Source organism: Pseudochaenichthys georgianus, chromosome 18 (genome assembly GCF_902827115.2).
Source record: "Pseudochaenichthys georgianus chromosome 18, fPseGeo1.2, whole genome shotgun sequence".
NCBI classification, from domain to species: Eukaryota; Metazoa; Chordata; class Actinopteri; order Perciformes; family Channichthyidae; genus Pseudochaenichthys; species Pseudochaenichthys georgianus.
In genome coordinates this window covers 14,382,630-14,405,345 of record NC_047520.1, presented here as the reverse complement: position 1 = coordinate 14,405,345, position 22,716 = coordinate 14,382,630, and the positions used below count along the sequence as shown (strand labels likewise).

General features: G+C 46.8%; 1 protein-coding gene across 1 annotated transcript in view; it reads right to left on the bottom strand.

Moving 5' to 3' along the window:
* Positions 1-22,716, bottom strand: part of kdm6ba (lysine (K)-specific demethylase 6B, a) — a 110,062-nt gene that overhangs the window by 6,095 nt on the left and 81,251 nt on the right. The window contains exons 5-17 of the mRNA XM_034105624.2: positions 22,171-22,232; positions 9,954-10,040; positions 7,882-7,999; positions 7,365-7,488; positions 7,101-7,196; positions 6,660-6,963; positions 6,240-6,317; positions 5,928-6,098; positions 5,611-5,802; positions 4,832-5,341; positions 965-4,503; positions 303-426; positions 68-173 (exon numbers count right to left, since the gene is read on the bottom strand). Of these exons, the coding sequence (XP_033961515.1) occupies positions 68-173; positions 303-426; positions 965-4,503; positions 4,832-5,341; positions 5,611-5,802; positions 5,928-6,098; positions 6,240-6,317; positions 6,660-6,963; positions 7,101-7,196; positions 7,365-7,483 (5,239 nt within the window). The 5' untranslated portion in view covers positions 7,484-7,488; positions 7,882-7,999; positions 9,954-10,040; positions 22,171-22,232. The remainder of the gene's footprint in view (positions 1-67; positions 174-302; positions 427-964; positions 4,504-4,831; positions 5,342-5,610; positions 5,803-5,927; positions 6,099-6,239; positions 6,318-6,659; positions 6,964-7,100; positions 7,197-7,364; positions 7,489-7,881; positions 8,000-9,953; positions 10,041-22,170; positions 22,233-22,716) is intronic.

Sequence of the window (22,716 nt, the reverse complement as noted above, 5' to 3'; positions counted from 1 at the left end):
TGTCACTTGAGGTTCAAAGTATTGCAATAAATTAAATTCATTCACAGTTGCACAAGAGTTAACTTACTAAGTCGTAGGGATCCAGCCAGGCCTCTGACGACAGTAACAGGATTCTTGGGGTCAGTACAAAACTGCAGCAGCACAGGGGAGAAGGCGTCCCTCTTACTCTCCAACTACAGAGAAGAAAAGTCAGATCAATACACAACAAAAACAGCTACTGGAAAATGCGTCTCCATGCACAATGAATCACCACACACACACACACACACACACACACACTGAAGGAATGCTTGTTTACGTACATAGATGCTGGGTGTAGGAGGGTTGAGCTTCTCTCTGGGGATGGGTTCGTCTGGCATGACGGGCTTCACAGAGAAGGCTGGGAGAAGAAAGGACTCCCGGAACTTGTCTTTCACTCTGGCTCCCCTGCAACAGAAAATAGAGACCATGAAGATACAAAACATTCCTTCCCACACAGTGCACATAAGCTGCCTGATGGGCCAACCTTCTTTGCTAAACACATACTGCTTTTGCCTTACTTTAATTCATAGAAATATCTTACAGGTGGGTCATTTAGAGACGTAGTCAACACAAACACAGGTCAAATCTGTTTTTGGATCATTAGAAAATAGTGTTGCAAAAGCTATTTTTGCACAAACACAGGTGACATTTTGTGCACCAGTGTGGTCACAAATGAAGCATCTTGTACATTATCCACGTACACATACATGCACCATATAAAATGCGCTACGGAGCATACTGGATTATCCAACACTATCATGTGTGTGAGGTCGAGTCTGCCCTCTCGTGCTTCAACTGTGAATTGGCATTTCAATGTGTAAGGAGATTCAATAAAAACAGCTCGAGTGGACAAGATTTTATATAAGAATGAAGAAGAAAAAACCCTCCTAAATAATAACGGTATGGTTTGACCAGGCATGAGAACAGCCTAAAGTGCACTTACTTGCAGGACCTGATGATCTCACTGGCACTGTTCTTAATGGTGATTTCCTCCAGTGGGATCCTCTTCTCCTCCACCTCAGAGGCCATGAACGTCTCCCTGTCCCCGCTCTCCACCTTGATGAGGCGGATCTTCAGCTCTTTGGGCGGCCCGTCTGACAGCGCCTTCAGTTTCAAGAAGTCTGTTGAACCCAGTGAAGAACCAGATTCAGAGTCTTTTCTGTCCTCAGAAGACCTTTCAGGACCCTCTCCTTCACTGGCGGAGCCGGTGCCGGACGCTCCGTCAGCTTTTGTTCTTTCTGTGTCATAATGATCCAGATTCTTCTCAGAGCCGTCCTTGCTCTGGAGGTTGAGGTCGCCGAGAATTCTGCGGTCCTTCTTTTCCTTCTTGCCATCCTTGTGACGCTTGTGGCTGGAGCTGCAATGAGTGGAGGATGACGATGATGAAGAAGATGACAAGGCCATCTCCTCTCTCTTTTCTCTATGCTTCTTCTTTTCTTTCCTGTCTTCATGCTTCCTGCTGCTACTGTGGCCGTGCTTCCTCTTCTTCTCTTTCTCCCTGTGCCTGTCTCTGCGTTCTTTCACTTTCTCAGGTTTGTGTCTGTCCTCCACTTTCACTTGGCTATCGGATTTATCCACAGAGTTCTTGTTAGGAAGTGACTGTCGACTAAGCATGACCTCGCAGCTTTTGCCCAACTCAGCCAGAGAAGACTCGGAGATGGTCGTCAGCTGCCGCTCCTTCTTGACCACCTTGATGGGGTTTATGATAGAAATACTCTCCTTTTTGTTGGAGTTCATTCTGTCTTCTGTTGAACCGCCGTCATCTCTCCAGACATCAGCGTCCTCTATTTTGAGTTTCTTGTCTTCTAGTGGAGGGGGGGAGGACTTCAGAGGTGGGACAGCGGGACTGAATGGTGGATTGTTTGGATCTGAAGTGGGAGAGCTGCCTTGCTGCTGGCGACAGATATCCGGGCCCAGCGACAGTGAAGAGGAATATTTGACCCCGAGCAGAGCCGAGGGAGGTGGTCTCCCAAAAGGCCCACCACGGTAAGCATACTTCTGACTCTCTAGGACTGTTGCTAGGGATTTGAACATGCTGTTTACACCAGTTTGATGGAGGTGGGGTCTTTGAGGTGGTGGAGAACAAGATGGTGTCTCAGACTCTTCTTCATCCTCCTCCTCATCAGCCTCACTTTTAATCTGCTCAGGAAGGCCATATAGTTTAGCCAGGTCACTGTGGCGGTAGTTGGTGTTCCCCACTCCCGTGTCCGCTGACCGCTTATGGTTCAGAGGGACATGTGAAGGTTTATGGCAATCCTCATCCTCCTCGTTCAGAGAAGACGTCCGGCTGCAAGGGGAAGCCAGAGAGCCTTGGCGACTGAGCACGGGGGGGCTAGCGTGCGGATTTGATCCAAAGTCTTCCTGGTTGGGCTGGTGCTTCAATGCTGGAATGAGGTCTGGGGCACACAGGTAGCTCTTGATAGGCTGGACACTAGGATTAAAGTTGTCAAGAAGACCTGTGGACCCTGTCTTTTCGCTGTTATACATCTCCTCTTCCTTTTGGATGGATTCATCCAGCATGGCCATTATGTTGGCCAGACCATCAGGGAGCAGCGTGGACATCTCGGAGGGCTCCTCCTCAAACTGGGCAGAGTCTGTGCCTGTTTCCAAACCACTTCCTGCCACAGGCTTGTTGAGCATTCCCTTCATGGAGCTGGAGGATAGAGGCGGGGGGAGGTTTTCTCTGGGAAAGGCCTGATAGAGTTTGGGGGGTTCTCGGAGGGCCAAGGCGGGGAGAGAGGGTACGCTGCTCTCTCGCTCCCTGACGGAGTCTTTGGATTGGTTGGGCGCGGCTTGCATAGCCGGGGGCTTGTGGGGGTACATCATCCCTGAGGTATTGTGTGTTGATGAGGGACTGAATGTCGTTCCGCTATTGTTGCTCCACATCTCCCTCTGCCTCTGCTTCTCTCTGGCATACTCCGTCTGAGGTGTAAGAGGGGGCGGCCGCAGCCTTTCTACTGGAGTGATGGTGGGGGGTGTCAGTGCTGGTGGTGCGGGGAGCACACCCCCACGGCTGAGCCAGGGGTAAGGGGGGGAAGTCTGGGCACTGGGGGGAGAGGCACCTGAGGGAGGAGCAGTAACAGAAGAGAGACGAGAAGGAGGGGGTGTTGAACAATTGTTGCCGGAAAGCAGTCTCTCCAGATTCTCAATTGCAGTCTGCTCTTTGCCTTTTGCACCGCTCAGTTCCTCCTCCCTCCTCCTCCTCCTCCTCCTCCTCTCCTCCTCCTCTTCCTCTTTCCTCTCCCTTTGTTTTTTAGTTTCTTCATCCCGCCTCTCCAGTTCTCTCTTCTTTTGCTCCTGCTTCTCTGCTTCTCTCCTCTTCCTCTCCTCCTCTTGCCTCTCCCACTCTTTCCTCTCCTTTTCTTGCTCCTTTTTCTCCCACTCTCTCTTTTTCCTCTCCTCTTCCTGCCTCTCCCACTCTCTCCTCTTCCTCTCCTCCTCGAGCATCTCAGATTCTCTCTTCCTCCTCTCTTCATCTTGCCTCCTTTTCCTCTCTTGCTCCTGTCTCTCCCACTCTCTCCTTCTCCTCTCCTCCTCTTGTCTATCATGGTCTCTCTGCTTCCTCTCCTCTTCCTCTTTCCTCTTTCTCTCCTCGTCCCGCTTTTGTCTTATTTCCCATTCTTTCTTCCGCCTCTCCTCTTCTCTCAGTTTTCGCACTTGATCCTCTCTGTCCCTGCTCCTCCTCTCTTCAGCTTGCATGTGACCCTCCAGCTCTGCATCAAGCTTGTCTAGAGCCTCTTCGATGGACTGAGGGACAGAGATCGGAGCGGGGGGAGGGAGCTGGGGCTGGGGGTACGCCTGAGGCAGGGCATACTGTGTCTGATGAGCCGGTCTGGAGTGGGAGGGCTGAGCTGCCGTGGAGCGGTACGTGTGAGGAGAGCTTGGAAGAGGATGTGAAAGTCTGCTTGTGATCACACTGTCCCCTGTCCTCTGGTGTCCTGAGGAGAACAGAGAGGAGGATGAAGAAGGAAATGGAGGGTTCTCCAGTTCTGCCTGAGCGTAATACGACGTCTTCCCCTTCAGTGGCCGGGTGCTGTTGGGTCCCTGTTGATGGTAAGGCTGGTTGCCGGGGGCAGCTTGGCCTCTCTGGCATCCTGGCTGCAGCAGAGCATCCAGCTGAGGGGTGGGGCCAGGGATGCCACGGGTGGAGGTAAGGGGTGCTGGCTCTCTTCCTCTCTGCCAGCTGCTGTTACTGCTGCCATTGTTCACAGGGCAACCAGCAGGGGGTGATGTAGTCACCGTGGACACAGCAGCCATGGTTACACCAGTAGAGCTCCTGTTGTTGCCGTAACCACCGATGGAGCACGATGACTTGGGTGTGGGAAGGTTGGCGGTGATGACAGGTGTCCGGGTGGAGTTGGTTAGGGGTAGAGGGGGGAGGACATGATGTTGATGCTGTGTAGGACCCCGACTGTCCACCAGCTGATTGTGGCTCTGCTGGCGCTGAGGTAGCAGTCCTGGAGGCCTGTAGATGCCCGACTCCTGAAGAAACACATACAGAACAATTTATTATTATTATTAATTATAACAGAATAAAACATCTGCTGCTCCATATGAAAAGACTACAGCACTGATAACTGCAGAAGAACCAACTGACATTAAACATGTTTTATATGAGCTTAATGAAAACTAACATATCCACAGGATGTCATGTTTCCATCACTGCTGATCGGAGCTGAAACCCATATCTGAACGTGACTGCTGCAGAGTAATTTGTCCTGAAAATCACAATAGCTTTTGAATGCAACCCACACTTTAGACACAAGCCAGCTGGGTTGTTTTTTTGAGTGGGAAGGGGCTTTATACTCACGAGGGAGTGACTGCTGGGCCTGCTCTGGTATCTCCAGGCCTCATGGGGCCCACTCTGCAGGTGCTGAGGTACTGAGGTGCTGCTGGCGGGAGGAGGACCCTTGTGCCCCAGCCCTGGGTGAGGCTGGAAGTGGCTGTAAGGCACACTGCTGCTGGTGGTGGCAGGCGGGTTTGCTGGTGATGATTGGGCGTGTGGGTGTTGATCTCTGTCTCCCCTGGTTGGGGTGCATGCCGTGTGAGAGGTAGCTTGGCTACCACCTTGGCCCCCGATGAGAGGGCCTCTCTGGCTGTGAGGACCCAGGAGCCCCAGTTTGGAGCTTGGGCTGGGGTAGGAGGAGTGAGGAGACTGCTGGTTTACAGCCAGAGGTTGGAATGCGTCTTTCTGGAGCTGAGGGGCAAATCCCTGGTTGTAGCTTCCCAGGGTGGAGTTTTGTGGAGGCGAGAGGTTTGAAGCGGTGGAGGCAGGGGAGGACTTCTGGGCGTAGCTACCCATTCCTTGTTTGTTGTTTTCCTGAGGAGCAAAGCAACAATCATTGGAGTAATAAAGACTAACAAGGTTCAGTGCTGCTTTTAACAAAAGAGAGGGAAATCAATTTTGGGCATGGTGTGATTTACAGCCCAGCAAACAATACCCTGTCAGGCTCAGACAGCCAACAGAATCAATACATTTTTATGGCACCACCCAGCCCAATAAAAGTCTTCCTATTGGCTGTGGTCAATAGTCAAATATTAACCTCTGGCTCCTGGTAGCATATAGCTAATGAAGGGACTTTCTCTTACTGTTCGGAGCTGGAAGTCCTGTGATTGTGGATGTTTGCGTTCAGACATCTGGGGCTGCCAGGGAGTGCTGCTGTTTTTGTGAAGGGGGTTCCAGAAGGCAGCTTTTGGAGGGAGGTGGTGGGCTGAAGACTGGTGCTGAGATAACAAAGACTGGCCTGGCACAGGGAAACGCTGCAGCCCGGGGTGGGATACCTGCAAAGATAGTGGAACATTACAATGTTTACCAATCAAATAACATTTTAGGAAAGAATTGAGGTTTTTGAGATCCAGTTGTTTTGGTCCAACAGATGAAAATACTGTTTGCTCTGGATTCATACCTGATCTGAACTCTTTGTCCGTTTGTTGGGACTGGGACAGTCCTCTGCAGCTGGGCGGGAGGACGGGTGCATGGGGGGTGGAGGAGTGTGCTGGATGACAGAGTGCTCTCCCAATGGAGGGCCCGGTCTCTTCAGCTGACCCCCGAGCATCTTCCCTGGGTAGCCCCTCTGCTGTGGACAGAGAAAGTGTATGGCTTTCATCTGTCTGGCTGCATCAGATATGACCGCGACAACACCGATTGCTGTAGGTATGCATGTGTGTATGGAGGACTGATGATGAAACATGATCATAGCCAATTAAATAGCTCCTACCTGGTGCACCTGAGCCCACATCTCTTCTCCCAGCAGTGGTGGACCCCGGGGAACATGCTGCTCCTGAGGACCCCCAAACTAAAGCACACACAAACACAACTGTTGGAGACATTTCCTTCATAATTACAGTTTGATTAAGTCTGTTGTGGAAGTGGCTGGAGACGGATCAAAGAGCCGCTTTTCTTATGTTTTTTCCAGATAAAGTTTCTGCTCATGACAAACGTGTTTATGCAGCACATTTGGATTACAAAACAAATAAGAATTGTTTCAATGATCTAAGAATTTCACCAATTTATTGGAAACAAATTAAGGATAGTCCAAAAGCAGAACCCCGGACAAAGGACAGTGGCTTTATTATTTTACAATTTGATTTAAAAAATACATTAACCATACATTATCACCTGCGGCACTGTCACTCACCTTCAGCTGTTGGTTTGGCCTGCTGGGGGCTAGATGGGTGTTGGGGGCTAGGTGGGGGATGGGGGGTGGGCCGCTGCTGCCTGCATAGCCGCCATTATGGAGGCGAAGTGAGTGCTCATTTGGCAGTGGCACGCCAGGATGTCCTTGAGGAGGGAGGTGGGAATCATACAGCTGACCTAGTTGCTCCCACGCTCTGTGGGGGGGTGGACCGTGAAGATGATGATGAGGAGGCCTCTGCTGCTCCCTCTGCACACCTGGTACCATTTGCTGGGGAAGCTCAAGCTTCTCACCTCCACGCATTGGCCTGGATAGAGAACGTTTGTTAAACAGAAAGAAATCAAATCTAAATGGCACCTAACACTTGCTTTATCATAGGTTTTCTGTAGATGAACTACCCCCATGCTGCTTTCTAAATGCCTGATGTTTTTGTGCATGACTTACCCATTTCCAAATAATTTACTGGGATGGTTGAGTCCGCCCATAGGACCAGGAGGTAGATGGGAAAGGAGCTGGTGTTGGTTCATTCCAGGCGAACACCTGATGAGAAACAGCACACACACTCCAGTCAGAGAACATCTCCCGAGATTGTTAAGTACGTTTAAGATTTTATTTCAGTGTTGCTGTAAAACTTAATCACAGGTTTAGGCTGATGGATTAAAGGTAACAACGGGGCACAGCAAAGTTTGTGTTGTCATGAGGACTGACCTCGCAGGTGGCTGCCAGGCGCGGCCGCCCACGGGAGCCCATGGTCCCCGGTTGAGTCCGTCCAGAGGGAAGGAGTCCCGTGTGCCACGCCCGCCAAACTGCTCTACTGCGTGATGCATCCAGCCTGCAGAGGCAACATGTCGCTTACTCACATGCTTTCATACAGAACAACATATTATCTATAGCCTATCATCGCGTTAATTGACAAATAGAATTAAAATCACTTTGTTATCGTTATAAAGTATTCTTTTCACATATTGTGGTATTTAGGTTGGACTTGTGGTCAAATGACTTCTCACTGCAACAACAGAGTTTGACAGATAACCCTAAAAAGTGACGACACTACCATTTCTATTCAGCCCATTCAAAGTATTGGCTGTAGCTGAGACTCAGAGTACAAGATAATAAGAGAGAACAATCATTTTAACTGTATATAGAACAGCAGTATGTAGTGTTACCATACACTTACAATAACACACAGTCTGTCATTACAGTGACTCACAGAGCTCCTACTCACCAGACTAGCGGAGTGTGTGAAGCCCTCCACTGCAGCACAGAGAGGGCCTCACTCACTGAGAATGAATGTACTGTCCAATGCCTCTGTCTTTAGCACCAGGAACCCCAACGCCTATTGGCTACGAGAGAGAAGAACAGGAGAGACACGTTGAGAACAAGCGAGACACAGACAGACTGAACAATCGATAAATGCCAGTGTGCCAGCAGAGAGAGCAGGGGGTACACATATAGCGTAAGTTGTGACTACAGAGGCACCCTGATTGAAATCCTCTATTCTTTTTATTTACATCTTATTCTCACCACTGATATCTTCTTCAGATTTTGTGTCAGTATGGACTTGAAATGATGATGGATGTCTTTGTCTTGTGGCAAATGAACGAGTCAGTCCGCCTGTAGGAGGCGCCAGTTAGCCAGTGAGTCCTGATCACATTATTACTGAGGCCCAGATGGCCCAGTGGGGAGCTCACCTACGAGGACAGACCTGGGGTTACTGTAATCCTTACCATGGGCGTCCTCATAACGACTGAAAAGGAGAGGCGCTGGTCACATGCCAAGTGTGTCTGTGTGTGCAAGTGTGTGTGTGTGTGTGTGTTGCGTCGGAAGCGGTGCCAAGTGTGCAAGCTGCACGGTCATTTCAGGCTTGTGCTGATTTAGTGCATGCGAGAATAGTGTTCTCTCCTAAGTGGATGATTGTGTGTGTGCTGCAGCGCTCTGAAGTGTGTGTGTGTGTATATATAAAGTGTGTGTGCATGCCCGGTGGATACACTAAGGTTTAATCTCATTATGGCAGGCGTGATGGAGAGGGGGGCAGCAGCGACAGACGGTCTGAACAGGATGGAAGGCTAGATTAAGGAGAAACGATGGAGAAGGAGAAGAGGGAAGGGATGGAGGGAGGTGGAGTGGAGAGTCGGAACGGTGCCATGAAAACGCCCACACACGTTCCCACACACACAAATACACGGAGGCCACACAAAGGAAAGCGGTTGAGGGTAAAACGCATAGAAGAAGCTGAGAGATAACTCCCTTCCCTCCCCTCCCTGCTTTCTGAAACCACACACACACACACACACACACACACACACACACACACACACACACACACACACACACACACACACACACACACACACACACACACACACACACACACACACACACACACACACACACACACACACACACACACACACACACACACACACACACACACACACACACACACACACACACACACACACACACACACACACACACACACAGTGTTGAGATACAAAGAAGGCTGTGTTTCAAAGTACTTTTGGTTTAAAAAAAGACAACAAGCAAGATCCCTGACAAACCCTGGGAGGGATGAATCCGCACCTCCACATTTCCCGACGCTGTTGAAAACAAGTGTTACAAACACATCCCTGCACTGAAGACGTTACACATAGAATCACTTGTTCTGTCATCCCTGTTAACTTCATTGCAAGATTAAAGCGAAAATATCCAGCCTCAATCTCTTCATCACTTAACCCTAATAAGGACGGCACACATTTAAAGATGACAAGACTACAGGACAAGTATCTTTGATTTCAAAACAATGGATTTAATCACCAGCAGTTATCCTGACATGCTCCCATTTGCATGATCCATGATTTGTCAGGAACATGTCAAACATAACATTTTGAAAGCAGTCATAATAATGTATAATGGCACACACACCGGGTATGATTCATTTATCTTGCCTCGCACAGCACTCTTCCACCAGATTTCCTAAATTAGCCCTGGTTCCTCCCACCAGTTCCTCTTCTCTGCCTTTCTTCCACCCACCAACTCTGGATCTCTCCGACTATTCACAGCCCAGAAGGGGATATTTCAATCTCTGTACACTGTAGCTTGTCAGGAGTGGTGCTCGACAGTGACACGCCTTCTCTTCCTCTTCCTCATCATCATCATCATCATCATCATCATCATCATCATCATCATCATCCACCAGGCTCTGCTGCTCACTGAAGAGATGCTGGCATGGAACTGTCAAGGCTGCAGTCTGCTTTAAGACCAAGCAATACAAACACACCCTCATGCTGAGCTTACCTTTCAGAGTAGCACCAAGTTATTGATTCACAGTTGTGTTATGTCTCAGCTTCTGCTGCCAATCATCTCTCTGGGGTCTCCTCACCCCTGAAAGACAAAGAACACAAAAAACATCATGTCAAGCTGTCAAAAAAACGACATGAAGCCACGCTTAACACAATACTCGGGGGTATGATGATATACGACGCCTCAAAGCATATGATATAAGAAGGGTGAGGGGTGGTCTCTGCTTTCAACATGAAGAGACAACCTCTTTGTCCAGCTGCTTCTCTTTCTCACTTTCTACACTGAGAATCGGCACCAAACCCTCCTGGTGTCCTGACTTCTGAGGTGACTCCTGGTTTGCAAGCAGTGTTGAAAACTTGAAAATGGCTGAGAGGCAAATCAGCAGGGAGACCGTGACAATGGGAGCGAGGGGTTCTCTTGTTCTCACGCACACACACGCACACAATGGAGAGACTACGTGTTACAGGCAGCCAGACACACACACACACACATGGCTGATCTCACTAACAGGAAGAGTCGGGCTAGCCAAGTCAACTATCACACGTGAGAGAGTTGGCTGGGGACACATAGCAAAATAATAAAACACATAGTATATTGGAGAAATGGAGACTTTGAAAAGCGCAGAGACATAAAGAAAACCGAGAGAGGCCCAGCTGTTGCTGGTGAGTGCAAACGGAGAGGCTGTAATTACCACTTTCATACAGGGTGTGTGTTTATGTCTGTTGTGAGCAAATGGTCTATTCCCGTTGCTACCCTGGCTATCGCATTGCTCACAGTCTATCTACCAGCGCAGTGTGAGAAACTCAGTCCTCTGAAACAAGATAGTGTACACAGACGGCAGACAGTGTTACATACCAGCTTGGGTTCTATCAGATGATACCAAAGTGATGAAATGTGGTTGTGCCGATCAGTACTGTATGTGTATGAGGGAAGAGCAAGCGCTGTGTGAGCATTACTCATTTTGTTTTTCAGGGAACCCCCGTTGACTCGGCGCCCTGAAAGAGGGCTTACCCTAAACAGTGACACATTTACAGTCAGGTGACCGGGGGCGTGTTCTTGCACCGGGTAAGATGACAACTGCGGGAATTTCTTGGACTTCGTGATGTCATTTCTGCTTCCTATGCAGTGTGACGCACGGGTTTCTTGTACAAGTGTGTGAAGACAGACAAACAGGATGTGAGGACGAGCTGCAGGGGAGTAATCAAACTACTACCAAACTGCAGGTTCAAGATGATGAGGCAACTTCCGTGATCATGCTGAACACAACCAAGTCTGGTTGTTGTGTTTATAACTCCTGAGCAACAACATCTCTAGCTTTACCTCAGTAGTTTTAGTGCAGTCACATTAACTGAAAGACTTCTGTTATTGTCTTGTTGGTCTCTTTAGCAAAAGTATACACTGCTCATATACTACATTTCTGCTAAATAGATAACGCAATCTGCTGGTAGATAGAAAATTCCCCACCAGCATATTTTTAGTGAAATGTCCACATTGGCAGAAGACATCAAAGAGGTGTTCTTGTCAACGCCCTCTGTGTAGTAGTTCCATGAGCTAGTCTTTGTCGCAGCAGCTCCATCTATGAGCTGGGCCTACAGGAAGAAGGTTTGGCACAGAGACAAAGCTGTACCAACTGTCCTTAGCCAGATCAATCTGAAGTTAAAAAGGGAAAAAAAGAAGCTCTTTCTGTGGCAACTAACACAGCAACAGATAACCATCAATGAATCAGCTGTGACACACACACCAAAGTCACATCCTTAGACACTTACTACGAACATGAGCTGCGGGGAGCAATTTGCAGAAATTAAGATGTTCAGATGACGTCTGTTTCTGAGCAGCAGTCTAATTTATTCGCTCTCAGCCTTCCTTGCTAACCACTGGCCTGCTCTGGTCCCAGGACAGACAGCCACACTGAGGCCATGATAGGAAAACGGCAGTAGGGGCATACACTGCAAAGAATCTCTATTCGTACAAGTGTTACAATTATAATTCCAGAAAAAACATGTAGGATTTGACTAGATGGGTCACCAGACAGCTTACACCGAGAGTGGCCATATAAAGACCCAGAGGATGAGACCACTAACAAATAAAACCTGGGGGGGGCTGATGGCAGGCAGCTGTAGAGTGTTACTGTTCTGGTAAAGTCACTGTAGTCTTTCTGATAAGAAATGACCAGATAAGGCAGGGTGAAGTGGCTGATAACAGAAAACAGAGCGAGGGAAAAAGATCTGGCAGCAATGAGTTTCTGGCCAGGGATGACGGAAAGGCCATGCATGGTCCTGTCTCCCTCCCCCCTCCCTCCCTTCCTCTCTTGTTCTGTCCTCCTTCGCCCTCTCTAGTCCATTTGGCCATTACATAATCAGCCCCAGATAAAGATAGAGTTCTGAAAGAAACTCCAAGGATTTCTCCATGTCTCTCTCATAAACATGTTATGTTGTCTGCGCATGCGTCAGCCAGCCGTTGGAAGACTGTGATGCAGTATATCACACGCCCACACCGTCACACACACAGAAAATCAGAGGACGCTGTCCTAGCCATCACACAGGGCGGTGTGGGGTAGACAAGGACACGGCCAGCAAACATTGTTCCAGCACACAGACACAGAAGCGTCTGACCTCCATGATGGATGATTATCTCCCAAATAGCGCAACCCTTCGTTCAGGAAACAGAGCTCTGAACCCTCTATCCAAAGAAAACCAGGCCTTCATGCTCCACAGCAGCACGCCATAACATGCCAGATAAAAGCTCTTCATGTTCACACTAGGCCTACTCCAGCTTATGTATCTACACTTAGGCCTAAACACAGGGGGAGGAAGATTCTAAATATTCACATTTGAACTCTGTTGGGGTGAGGATGTTTCTTATTTCAACATCCAGTAGATTTTTTAAGTGATAACTTCATTTTAGCAGCAGCCACAAACCCAGCGGCTGTTTGCGGTCGCCTGTCAACGCAGCCTTTCACCACCTCTTTTTCCATTGGTTTTAACTCTAAAGCAAATTAAAATGCTGATGTCCGGACCCCCAGTGGCAATGGCACACTGACAAGAAACAGTTGGCCTATATTTGTATCCGTTTGTGGAAAAGAAAGCTAGCATGGAGGAGGGGGGCTGGTAGGAAAACATGAGGTTCCTTTTGTCTCCTGCACTCAGAACCCAGACATCTGGGCCTGGGACTGACAACACACAACTTTCTCACCAACACACACAGAGCTCTGTTGCACGTGTGTGACGTTAACAAGAAGGGGAACAGAGCGCAGAAGAGAGGAAGCTGTCGTCACCCCACAGGAAGAAGGCCTTCCTGAGGGGTGTTTGTGTGTAAGAGAGAAAGATAGGCCTTGGGGAGGGGTTTGATGGCAGCGGCTTCCTGTTGTAAAGATATGAACTGTATGTTTTTAGTGTGTCTGCAAAAGCTTTTAGACCGTCATAAAACAGATGAACGTGATCTCATATGACTAGTCCGTCTCTCATGATGTGAAACAAGGATGCTGGTCAGTTTGGGTACTAAAATAGACCTCAGACACAGTCATCTCACGTGAACGGCACGTGTGTCCAACTCATGACTCACACAAGCCTAGTCAACAAAAACGAGACAGTCAACTGACTTGAAAATACATTTACTCATCTGACCACGGGTGTAAAGACAGAATCCTTGTCTGCCCTCTTTTAGCTTCTGGTTTAAGGGAATGACAAATATCATGGATGGTAGTATGAGTGTATGCCTTTCCTCCCAGTCACTTGTGCTCCCCGCTTCATGTTCTCAGAAACTGTCTCTTACAGATGAAACACCAATCTAGATTTCTCAACAGTCCTAACACATGAAGCCGCCTGAAATGAGTGGTGTGTGTGAGACAGAAGACATTGTGATTCAACACCTGGCTTGTGACTCTAAAGCAAGGAACACACTGTAAATCCTGACAAACCTGGAAATATGAAAGGACGTGGGCGATAACTACGAACTGACAGCGACTTGATCATCGTCACTTTCGATTTCCACACGAGAGCAACCTCAAAACCCCCCAAAGTTCTCTTTCTGCTTTCCTGGGTGATTCATTGAAAAACAAAATGGTACACAGCACATCACATTGCCTCAAACCGCAACATCCCTCTCCCTCACACTGCTCCGTCTCTCAAGGTGCTTCTTTTCCAGATCCAGGACAAACACATGCTCAGAAATGCACTAAACAAAAAGGAGACTCTGCTTCCTTGGTAACAGTTGCCAAGGAAACGGGACGCGTCTTCACTAACTGTTAATAAACTAAGCTAGAGAGGCAAAGACGGAGCCATAATTCATAAAAGGGTTTATATGAGGTCTTTACGGATCAACATGTTTACTAAGACCCCACATGACACATTTAGAACATAATCCAGATTATTTGAGTTGAGCACAAACCTTTTGCATAAACGTTGGGTTTAAGAATCAAGGTATTTTCAGTTAAAACAATGTGCAATGGGTTGTTAAATAAGGCACGCCTACATCCCCGGTGACTCTTGCCTACCTCTATCTTACTGCTGTTGGGCAGGCTCTTCTGTTACAGTTCATATGAGATGATGATGAAGATAGTGAGCAGGATGATCACAGCACGCTAGTGGAGAGTTCGCCTACAGTGGGTGTAATTACCCACCAATCATTTTGACTATCAGAACAACCATGACACCGGCTGACACTGTTGTTGTTTCTTCATTTGGGCCGGTTTACAGATTCCTAAAATACCGATGTTGAAGATAATACAAGCATTAGAAAAAAACTGGACACAACTACTCACTGGTCCAGTTATCACTCATGTTGCCAACGTGAACAAGGTGGGTAAAAGTAGTCATCGGAGGAAAGGGGGAGGTAAAAAAGGAAGGAAGAAAATGATTTCCTAGGTGTGTGAATGTGTGTAGCTCTGTGTATGAGTCACACAAACAGTGTGTAGGTTTGCACCCTCTCCTTCTACCACGGCATCATCATCATCAGTGGCTTAGAGCCAGAGATAACAGGAACTGAAGTCAAAGGGAAACTTTCCCTTTTCTCTCAGTGGGCTGAACCGAGAAAAGGGTTGTAAACACCCTCTTACTCCAACAGCTTTATTCAGGGTGGAATCGATTCCCAGACAATATTATTATTTCCTGATAGAATTGTTGATTCTCTGTTCGAAATGCAGCCATGTTTTGAATGTATGACTAATGTTAACAGTTATGAAAGTCTAGCCTCTCGTCTGTATAACAGGGTCCTGCTGGTCAATACAAATAATGAGAAATATGTAATAAGGACCATGACTTTACTCATATACTGACATTATTGAAATTATCCAAACTATTATTTCCCTTAACATATGGCAGACAGTACAGAAGTTAAGCTTCCCGTTTTCGCTCTCATTATTGGTGGCTCTCTGGAGGAGAAATGACACCCTTAACTGGAAGGACTGCAACAGCATGGTGTCACCCAAACGAACGTTTCATCATGACAGCCAATCCCTTCCTCCACCGGAGGAGACACACACAGCTCGTTTTATCACCAGCAAAAAGTTTTTTTAGATGAGTAAGCCATTTTAGCCAGCCTACTGACCCACTTCCAATGCAAGCCACACACATGTAGGACCAATCTGAATTAGATCAAAGTCATCTTAATTTGCTTGGGACACACATACATATGGGGAAAGAGGGTTTGGGGTTGGAAAGTCCACACACACACACACACACACACACACACACACACACACACACACACACACACACACACACACACACACACACACACACACACACACACACACACACACACACACACACACCTACCTCTGCTGCTTACTCAAGGTGTGTGTCACTCACTATTGTTGATTTAGCAACCGTATAGCCAACGCCATCTGTCCTCCTGGCGCGTGTGTATCACTTTAATATTCTTCATGTTCGTCACAACTCATAGTAAAAATGGGCGGCGATTGTTCATTCATTCACTCTCACACACTCCCATTGAGATCGCGGGACAAACGGGGGCGGGGATCGCTGAGGCAGCACACACACAGCCGGACAGCAGTGTGCGTGGAGCGATTTGCAGCTTTAAAACTTTGTACAACCCCAGACATCAAACGCTGCGCTGGTTTCCATGCCGATCGATCTGATTGATAGGAAGTGAGCCTTCAAAGGCTTCGCTCTTTTGTTTTCTTCACGACCCCATGCCAGCACACTCCACTCTTCCTGATCTGCTGCTCCTTTAGTGTGGGCAATAAAGTGACAAATAAGCCCCCCTGCCAGCCACACATTCTCATCAACTGCTTGTCCGAGATGACCAGTGGAAATAACATTTAACGTCTGTGGGCGTCACAACGTAAAAACCACCAATATCGACAATGATTATGCAAGAAGACATTACCACGCCCCCAGACTACTGGACTTTGTCCCGCTTTGACTTGTATTGTTTTTATATATTGTAATCATCGCCGTGTGTAGTTGTGCTTCAAACGATCAAAGACAGCAATATGGAAGTCAGCTGGATATTTCACGCCTCAAGAACAGCGCCAGATAAGTGCTTTAAAGTTAAAAAGTCCCTTCAGTTTGTACAAGTGTTCCCTCTTAAAAGTGAGAATTAGATAACACATCACGTTGACCAAACAATAGTATGCGGTCAGACTTTAGTGCACTGCCTGAAACCTAGACCTAAAGGACAGACAGCCCAAAACACCGCCCCTCCCCCATACAGAGAGGTGATGCAAATCACTTCCTTTCAATCCGGCTCTTTGTGTGCGTAAGGATTGACTGGGGGTGATGGGGTGGCCGCTATCCATTCACTTTATACTGCTGCCGACCTCAGTGATCCTGCCCACCCCCACTCCAGCAGAGCCACCTCACACACACACACACAATGGCGTGAGATCTCCTTACACAGGCACTTTTCTCTCCCTGTCCTCTAGTTCTCCTTCCCTTTTCTAGCCATAGGATGATAATTAGTTTACAGGCTAACAATGACCATACTAACCCGGGATGTCCCACAGCATTGTGAGCGTATGTTATTTTCTATATTCGATGTATAACTACGACTAGCCTACGTTGTACAAACAAGTATTCACATGGGCTGAAACATATACAGAATATAGACTCCCAGATAGATCTCCGTGGGATAAAAACCTTTAAAAAGTTGGGCTTTTGACATCCTAAAGCCCCCTATACCCTAACTGCATATCAAAGCCAATTTTCAGAATCGCTCCAATCCACGTGCACTGAATGATTAAACATGTACGGTAAAGGTGATCAATGGGCAATGTGAGGAATACCAATTATCTGAAGTGAGACACAAACGCGTGGGATTTAACAGTCACCTGTGGTTTAGAATAAAAACTCAACGAAATGTCCCCACATCATCCATATTTAGACGATCGATGGTTCCTCTTTGATCAACCAGCCTGCAACAATCCCCCAGTGCTGTCCTGGATCCCAACACAGCTCTCCAATGAAGGGATATCACTGCAACTTATTTTTACACCAACACTGACCTGCCTGCTATCAACCAAAACAAAGTGGACATGACTTTTAAACGCTCAGCGGCACAACACTCACCGTTCATTCAAGTATTTCAAATGTGCGCTCCAGAAATAAAATAATATCCAAATATCAAGATGTATCCTGTTCCTTGAGCTACACGGTAGCTTAGATAGTCTTTGAATCCGCAAGCCTGGAGCTCCGGGTCGGCAGAGAAAATCCCGACGAGCCAGCTGAGCGCAGCGCCTTCAGCCTGTAATCCCTTCTCGTCTCCGTCGTTTCCTCTCGAAAGAACCATGAAATATGAGCCGCCGGAGAGCCGGTCAGATGTCCGTGATAATGTTCTTCTTCTTTATTTTGATATTATTCCGTTTGATGGCTGCCTCTCTCCGCGTCGAGCTCCTTTTCCTCTGCTTCACACAGCCGGGCAGGCGGAGGATCGAGTTGCTCTGAGCTCTGTTTTAAAGGGACAGAGCCATGCACACACACGCGCACCACCAAGCAGAGGCGCGCACTCGCGTGACGTCATCGCACGTCCCCGGAATTCCCTGGCCGCGTAAACTGGCACCGAGTCCCGGTACCGGAGCTGCCCCTCCTCCTGGTGGGTTTAGTTCCTTTTCATTTCAATACAGTGTATTTCGGGCGGACTCGTGACCGACTGTAACAGCGCCACGCAGTATTACCGTGAGCGTGTATTTATGGATGAGGAAGAGTAGCCTACATAGCCTATTCCCGCAGACAGATCAGTATCATAGTGTTATGATTAGATTGAGTGCACTATAAATAGGCCCAGGTGTCGCTATACTGGCTAAATGTTCTGGATTAAACATATGAATGGGTTATACCATCAGATATATGGGGTTAAAAAGCCCCCACACGGCATCATACATCATTTATAAATAGATTTGTATATGGAACCCTGTTCTCAATTTAGATTAACTGGGAGACATTGGAAACAATTCTACACTACTAAACGGGCACCTTTCATAAAGGGTTTATAAGCTGTAATGAATGACTTTATGAAAATGAATAAACATTTACCTAATGGTTTATATTTCTGTTAAAGGCTAAATGAGTAGATTTATAATCCAATAATCCTTCTCAACCATCTGACCCATTACAGTGTGTGGTGGTGTCTGCAGAGCGGTGTTCAGGATGTCTATCGGAGGTCAACCTCCAGCAATCGGTGACAGACCGTCAGCACACATCATGAAACTATGAGAATGGAACAGAATAAAACCCTCATTTGTGTCAACTCTGATTCATTGGATGTACACATGGTTTAAGCGTTGCACAATCCTTAGTAGACAAATAGAGAGTGATCTTTAAATGCTGAACAATATCTAACATCTAAGGTATTCAAAATGATTACAGTACAAGAATGTAAATACAGTTAGAGTTAAACGGTTAATTTATGTTTGATTCATGTCCGGAAGGTTACATTCTTATCTTACTTTTCATAACTGTGCACATGGAATGTGTGAGGTCCAGACAGGGCAACAGTAGATGAAAGAAAATATCTGTACAAGACTAATATACTGGCAGCCAGTGTGAGATATCCTGTGTGAGATAAATAAGGCATTAAAAAACGCAAGTGAGTCTTTCCAAGGCCGGAAACATTTGCTCCAGCTTTTCCCCGCCAAACTAACCATCCTGTACTCTGTAATGATGCCAAAAGCCATACTGGTATGTAACCAACAGTATGTGTCATATGTAAACACACACGCACACACACACACACACACACACACACACACACACACACACACACACACACACACACACACACACACACACACACCACACACACACACACACACACACACACACACACACACACACACACACACACACACACACACACACACACACACACACACGCGCGCGCACACACCTAGAGGTTATATTTAGAAAGTACTGCCTCAGCAGGACAGGGGTCCTAAATTAGCTGCTGCAGGGAGAATGGGAATGTGTCATGGACTATGCTGAGAAGATGCCACATGCTGTTTATTTATGGACATAACAATTCTAATAAAAAAAAAAAACATTATAAACCTCTCTGCCTCAGTCTTTCACAACAGTCTTTTTTGAGATAACTGAAGGCATTTCTATTAGCAGGCAGTGAAGAAGAGGTGCCTGTGCTACATTCAAACCCCTGATGAAGTCAGTGCATGGCGTGTGTACCACCATGGTGGATCTGGAAGCTATTGTCAAGGCACAATGAATGTTCAATAATGTGTTTTGTGTTGAGCAAGAGGAGGAAGCCAGCACAGTGGGGGCCTTTATGACACTTGGAGTCAGTGTGCTTGTTTATGGATCCTCTGTTTTTGTTTGGTAAAAGGCTGTGTGGAGAAATCGGGAACATCTTGGGACAGATACAGTAGTATAGTGTGTGTCTGCAATAATGGAAGTGTTCATATTATCGGCAAAAGTGCCGGCAAAATTGAGTAAATCGAGTGGGCACTTTAATTTCTAAAATACTGTGAAGCTGAAAAAGTTCTGGCATGTATTTCTTAAATGTTAATGTAATTAAATCCAAGATGATGCAATTTCATACTCCAGCCAGCATCCATTATGTTATAATCCTTATATACTGTGTATTATAATACATCAAGTCAGCCGGAGAGACTTTTTAATAACATCATCTGGAAGCTATTACTCTCTGAAATGCTGCAGTCCTTAATTACCAGTTGTAAAGTAGTTATGTAGGTAGCCGGTATATTATCTGCTTCTCACGGTTGTTTATGTAGTCCATTCTATTTCTGCACGGGTCGCTCCTGCACAAAAATAGACCAACAGTACAATTTATGCAAATGCTACGTTCCTCATTTTGCTGGGTGTGTTGAGTTATGTTTTTTTGCATCTGAAGATGTATTGTATTCTCATATTGCAAGTGTGGGACTTTGCTTGTGTGTATGTGTGTCAATGTATTCATTTGTGTGTGTCTGTTTTGATGTATGAATGTGTGTATGGTTGCACCGTACAGGGTGGGAGACCATTAGCCCTTAAAAGTGAACGGGAAGAGGATTGCTGATTGATGTGGTATGGGTGGGACTCTAGTGTACCACACACGCTGCCCCCCACACACAGCTTCCTCCAGCTGTTTCTCTAGTACACTGTATATAATAAGAGTCTGAGAATATTAAATGTATGTCTGCGCTCAATTCCCCTCCTTCCTCTCCCACAACAAGGGAGGCATTACGGTCTGTCCCGGGGGTCCCAAATGTGTTTGTGTGAGCAGCAGGAAGGGAAATAACTGGGGAAAAAGATTTGCAAAGCACTGTGTGTTTAAGTTCTTACAGCTTTCATGCATGGCTAGCAATCCTGTATTCACGCATGTGGAAGAGAGACAGACATGGGCATGTGTGTGTGTGTGTGTGTGTGGTGGGGACTTTGTGTGTGTAATTAAAGAGATTGGGGACAAGGACGGCACAGTTCTCACACTCCAAATATATGTATATTTAGCTGCTCTCCCATGGGTACGAGCCCCGCAATTCCTGTCATACCAGGAACGCGCACACATAAAAAAAGCATGTAATACTGATGAGGTCCAGACAGTACAACAGTACAGGAAAGAAAGTATGCATGCATGAGTGGGTGTGTGTGTGCTGTGCAGTCACTGTGTCCATGGTACAGATGGTACTTCTCACCCCCTGATATGTAGGATCGTGAGGGGTGTGTGTGTGTGTGTGTGTGCGTGTGTGTGTGTGTGTGTGGCATACCGTGAGTCAGCCTTTTGGGTACACTGAGAGACCGACAGACACGATAATAATCACCTCCACACATACTCACACACCACGAGGAGACAGACTGGCTCAGCATACCCACATACGGCAGCATGTAGCCGGCTAAAGGAGAGCCTGATGATTAGGGCCCTTATTCAAGGGGAGAGGGGCCGATAGGGAGCCCGGCTCTCCCTGTAGGTCTTCAAACAACCGGCTAATCCCGACTGTAGCGCTATGATAAGCTAAGCACTCCAGTCCCGATTAATATACTCACTATCCCAAAGTTATACATAGTGAAAAGTCAACTCCACTTAGAGGTGCTAAGAAAGCTCAGATGGCTCTTAAAGGAGTACATCACATTTTCAGCAGATTGTGTAATTGGCGGATTTTACATTTTAAAAGGTGAACAGATGGACACAAAATCATCAATGTGTCGCATTACATTTTTGCACATTATTGACATTTGGCTTTCTAACTCACACCCTCTTTTTCTCAACCCACTGAATGGATGTGTGTATTTTACTCCCACTCTTGTGTTACTCACTCTCTTGACATATCTTGCCCTCTGGCTCCAACCCTAACCACCACAAAGGTGCTTGTGTGTGAATGTGTGTACATATACATGTTTATGTGTACTTAGGTATCACTGGTTAATAAATATATATAAGAATACAATTAGAAGCTGGTCAAACCCAGTTTCTCACAATCAAAAGTGATGTCTTTATATTTCTTGTTTTTTTCAGTTAAATAAAAGGATTAAAAAAACAAAGAAAAGCATTAACATCTCCATTATTGAGAGGCTGAAAACAGCATGTTTCTACCAATTCCATTGAACTTATTTCATGATTCATAATAATAGTCAACTAATTGTTGCAGCTCTGCATTGAAATAACGCAATTGTTATTTTAAAAGCATACAATAAACACTATGTGTGTATGTGTAGGTATTATTGTGCGTATGTGGCTGAAAGAAAGGATGGTAAGACAGACACAGAGTAGGTGAGGTAAAACCAAGGACGCTAAAAGAGAGCCTTACCTGGTGATCAAGTGGAGTGTAGGCAGTCTCTTTCAGCATGCCACCATGACACCTCCCAGCTCCTGAAAACACAACATGGAGGAGCAAAGGTCAGTCTGGAGGTCGAACAGCCAGCAGCAGGGAGGAGCTTCACTAAACTATAGTGAATATGTGTTGGTTACTTAAGCAGCATTCACGCATAACAGAACCAGTCACTGAGGACTGAGCAAACATAAGGTTTCCCTTTGATGTGAGCTTTTGGGACAATGGAGCGTTGCTATTCTCAACTTTCGTCAAATCTAGGTCGAACACGTCTGGCATATTCCAGTGTGAGCTGAAGCAATGGTCAGCACTTTATTTAAGGGTCAGAGGAGTTCCATTGGCTCGTTTCATCATGATGCATGCACGTGTGATGTTTGCTGACTGTTCTGTGGTCATGATGTTGTTGACATGTAATGCTGTGTGGCCTATGAAGCCACAATGTGTGTGTGGGAGTGACAGCCAAAATGCACAGCAGAGCCTGGACCAGTGCTGTGGCCATCTGTGTGTGTGTGTGTGTGTGTGTGT